Below are 3,939 nucleotides of genomic sequence, written 5' to 3' on the forward strand. Positions count from 1 at the left end.
ATTGCCAAGGTATGAGTGTAAAATTTGGCTACAGACTGATTAAATAATGATATACATTTGTATGTGGAAAAGGGTTTTTCAACTGTTATTACCTTGATTCATAATTTGTCAATAAGCGATGAAAATTTTTCATTTGCCCAGTTGGAATTTAAGCAGTAAATTCTACATACTGAAAGGGGTCGAGTATACGTGTATTTTTTTTCTAATTTTATTTTTCAAATGGTCAAATGATGGATGGTATTGGAAAACGTTGTGAATATGTTCATCAACGAGGAAAATTCCAACGCTCAATCCGGTACGTACTGCTGAGAATTGTACATTTGATATAATATTTGAAAGTCAGCTAGATGTGAATTCAGTGCAATTGATATTGGCTGATGCAAGCTGACCATTTGAGTATACGGCAATGATGCGTGTGTGTGTGTGTGTGTGATAGAGCGATGAGAATGTTGGAGATAATCAATGGTTTCAGAAATGAAACGCAAATCGAGGCATTGTGTGTGTAATTGGTTGGCGGAATATTCAAAACTGCCTCAACCGACAAAACGTTGTTGCAACACAAACTTATTCGCAGCGATGATGGCTGTAGCTAGCGCTTGCTTATAACAGATCAGATTGATGTTCTTATTTTGCGCTGATTTTCAGATCGCACGCATTAACAATCAATTTTCAGCATTATCAACCGGCCAATGGAACTTTGGCCAATCGTCAAAAGTTAAGCCTGGGTGGCGGCTAATTTTATAATTTGGCTTGTTTATTTTTACCTTTAACGAGCTTGTCAAATTTTCCCTTTTGTCAAACAAAATTACAATCAATTAATACCTGCCGCACTCGGTTGCACTTTATTTGCTGATCAAAAACCGATTGAAATGAACTGATTAAAAAAAAGGAAAGCTTAATAATAATAATAAGAATAATAATAATAATCAGTTTGTCACCAGGGGCTTTCATTTCAGCAATTTCTTCTCTCTTCCACTAAAGTTGGTTGATCACAAAAAGAAAAAAATTGAACAAGCACATCAAAAAACTGCACTGTATTAAAATTAATAAATTTGCCATTTTATACAGTAAAGGATGGTGTTCTTTTTTTAAAAATATTCCTCTTTTTATCATGAAAAGATTTTTTGCAAAAGGATCTTTGTATGCACGCTCATTTGAGTGGATCAGATTTTTCAGAAGATTAGAAAATTTGCAAAGAATAACATTTGTCGCGTAAAATCATTTTAGCATTTCGAAACTGATTCAGCGGAAATTGCAATAAACCACTCAACTAGTGGAAGAGTTCGCTTGCTATACAAACGATATACTACGAAACTTCTCTGTCCACACGGCTTATCACTGCGTTTGCATGATGCATGTACACTCATTGAACAACAAAACTTGACAGTATTGGATTTTATTTAAATTTCTGTTCCACTTAAAAAATTTACTCTCTTTTTGTCGTGTTGAATGTTTTTTGTTTTTCGATACACGGCATTCGATGGTTAATTTCTCCAGAATGTGTTCAAATAAATCTTTCATCAAAAAGTGATCATAAAAATTTTTAAATTTCACATCTACTGTTGTGCGGCAATTTAAGCATTCACATTTACACAAAACAACGCAATTATTTATTATTACCTGGTTGACTTTTGTAGCGCGTTTGCTACAATTTTTCCGATGACCGTCGTCAGTCCAACAACAGTGATCGTTGCAATCAATAGGTGCGGTACCAAGAACAGTGTAAACTGTTTTACTGTGTCTCAGTGAGAGGGCGATTCAAATTTTTTTCTTTTCCAATTCCTGGTAGCTTATTATCATAAAAAAAGGGAAATCCATCAAAAAAATAGTGCTTTTGCCAGAGTTTTGACGACGACCACAGTCCAACGGTGGTAAAGGGGAAGAATTATGCAAGTTTTGCCGATTGGTTGCCTGTCGATGATTCACAGCTATTTTGCTGCACTACTTTGATTGGTAGGTAATTCCAGTCTTTTTCCGTGACTGCTTCTCCATTAATCGCTCAAATTGCCTTTTATTTCAATTTATATAAAATTGCAACTTGGCACCAACTTGAAATATATGAACGTTGACAGAGTGCAGCTTTGAATCGCCTGGAAGCTTGAAGAATTGGACATTTCGTGGCGTAAACGTGTGCATAGGTTATGCGTGATGTTTATTGGCTCAGCCTTTCCCATTGGAACGCTTGCCAAGAGCTCGGGTATGGCTTGATTGCGACACGTTAGCGTTAAACAGTGCTGACGTTTGCCTGAAATTTCCCCAACTGAAAAGAAAATGTTCAACAAATGATTCTATGAAAAATATTTCACATTATCATTTACCAGATGTTCATTATCATTGCCGACCGAATCTGAAACATGCATGATCCAAACAACCAATGATGATGATAGATAGAGAAAAGCACGGCAACACAGAGAGATGCATTCATTTTTATTTGATCAAGCGATTGCAAGCCACGTTTGTCCCCAGGCTTTGTCGACCAAAAAATGACAAGTAAAGAAGTTGCACTGTTGTCTGACGCAGAAGTAGTTCAAGATGATATGTTTGAAACTTTTTGAATATTTTTTTTGGTGGGGAAAATTAGCTGTAAATTTATTTAACTGTAAAATTTACTTTGTGATGAAATTTTACTTTCATTTCAATTGTCTGTCAGTGAGCTCAACAAAATTCAACTATAAAATGAATTTCCAACATCGACATTGAGGGAATTCAAGGATTCTGTCTGCATCTTTGCAAAATATTTTGCGTCTATTTCTTCCGTAACAGTTTCTTTTTTCTATTTATTTAAAATCAGATATGATTTTTCAATATTATGCTTTTTATTTTCTTTATATTTATTGTTCAGCAGTGAGTTTTAATTTTTGCTTCCATGCCAACGTTGATCAGTGGATGGACAGTGGGTTTCAGACTTTGTTTGCTGTTAACAAACTTAACAGCTGATTTGTATCCGACTATCAATTTTCAGCAATTCACATCTTTTGGGCTTTTATAATTTTCATGAACTTGCTCACCACAGGCTATATGTTATTGATTCACGCATTTAAAGCTGTTGTACTGAAATTGAAATTAATTGATTCTATCCTACTTGGCAAAACATTTTTCTGTAAGCTAATATTCTTAAAACACTCTTCGTAAACAATAATCTAATTCATTTAATTAAAAATATTGCTCTGATTCTCTTGGACCTTCTTCGATATTTCACCTTGTTGATGATGGGTTTCCTTTTTAATGGAGCATTTCAATGTCCATTTTTTAGCAGAAGCAAATCGTTTTCCCATCTTCAAAGAAAGCATTATTTTTATAAGTACTTTTTCTTTTTTTTATAAGTAAAATGATTACAAAAGCAGCCTGTCATTTCAAAAGGCTAATAGCTTGAAATTATATTATAAATATTATTGATTTACTTTAAATGGCATGCGTTGCATTTCTTCAAACCCCATTGTTCATTACAATAATAATTACCATTATTATTAGCATTCATTCAAAAATAGCACTTATTCTCATCGCATGTATTTCTTCTTTTCTTTTTTCTCTTTTTCAATAATCTTAATGTCATCAAAATTATACCTTTTTATTGTTAAATTGGGTTTTTCTTTTTTTGCATAGTTTAATTTTTTTCTGTTTTACTTTTTGAAATTTTTGCTTAAAAACAAGACCTTTAAACATGTCAGCATCAATCTTGCAATGTTAATTTAAAACAATACGCAAAATTACATTTATGAAATGTTATTAATGTAATTACAAGTCATACTTTGCAGCGAATTTATCCTTAATATAAACTTGTCACATGGTTTATTAATGATACCTTTTCTTACATCAAATGCATATACGCTTAAAAGTCGCAGTGGTGCAGAGTGTAAAATTAAAATTTAAAATTCAGAATTAACATGTTATTATTATTATTATTATTATTATTATTAGTAGTAGTAGTAGTAGTAGTAG

General features: G+C 32.8%; 1 protein-coding gene across 1 annotated transcript; it reads right to left on the reverse strand.

Moving 5' to 3' along the window:
- Positions 1-1,885: 1,885 nt before the first annotated feature.
- Tsp_10653 (conserved hypothetical protein) lies at positions 1,886-2,360 on the reverse strand. The gene is made up of 3 exons (XM_003373625.1): positions 2,319-2,360; positions 2,129-2,288; positions 1,886-1,998 (listed from the first exon to the last, which is right to left on the reverse strand). The coding sequence occupies exons 1-3, from the start codon at positions 2,358-2,360 to the stop codon at positions 1,886-1,888; spliced, it is 315 nt and encodes a 104-aa protein (XP_003373673.1).
- Between the last annotated feature and the right edge of the window lie 1,579 nt (positions 2,361-3,939).

The sequence above is a fragment of the Trichinella spiralis genome, assembly GCF_000181795.1.
Source record: "Trichinella spiralis strain ISS 195 chromosome Unknown Scfld6, whole genome shotgun sequence".
Taxonomy (NCBI): domain Eukaryota; kingdom Metazoa; phylum Nematoda; class Enoplea; order Trichinellida; family Trichinellidae; genus Trichinella; species Trichinella spiralis.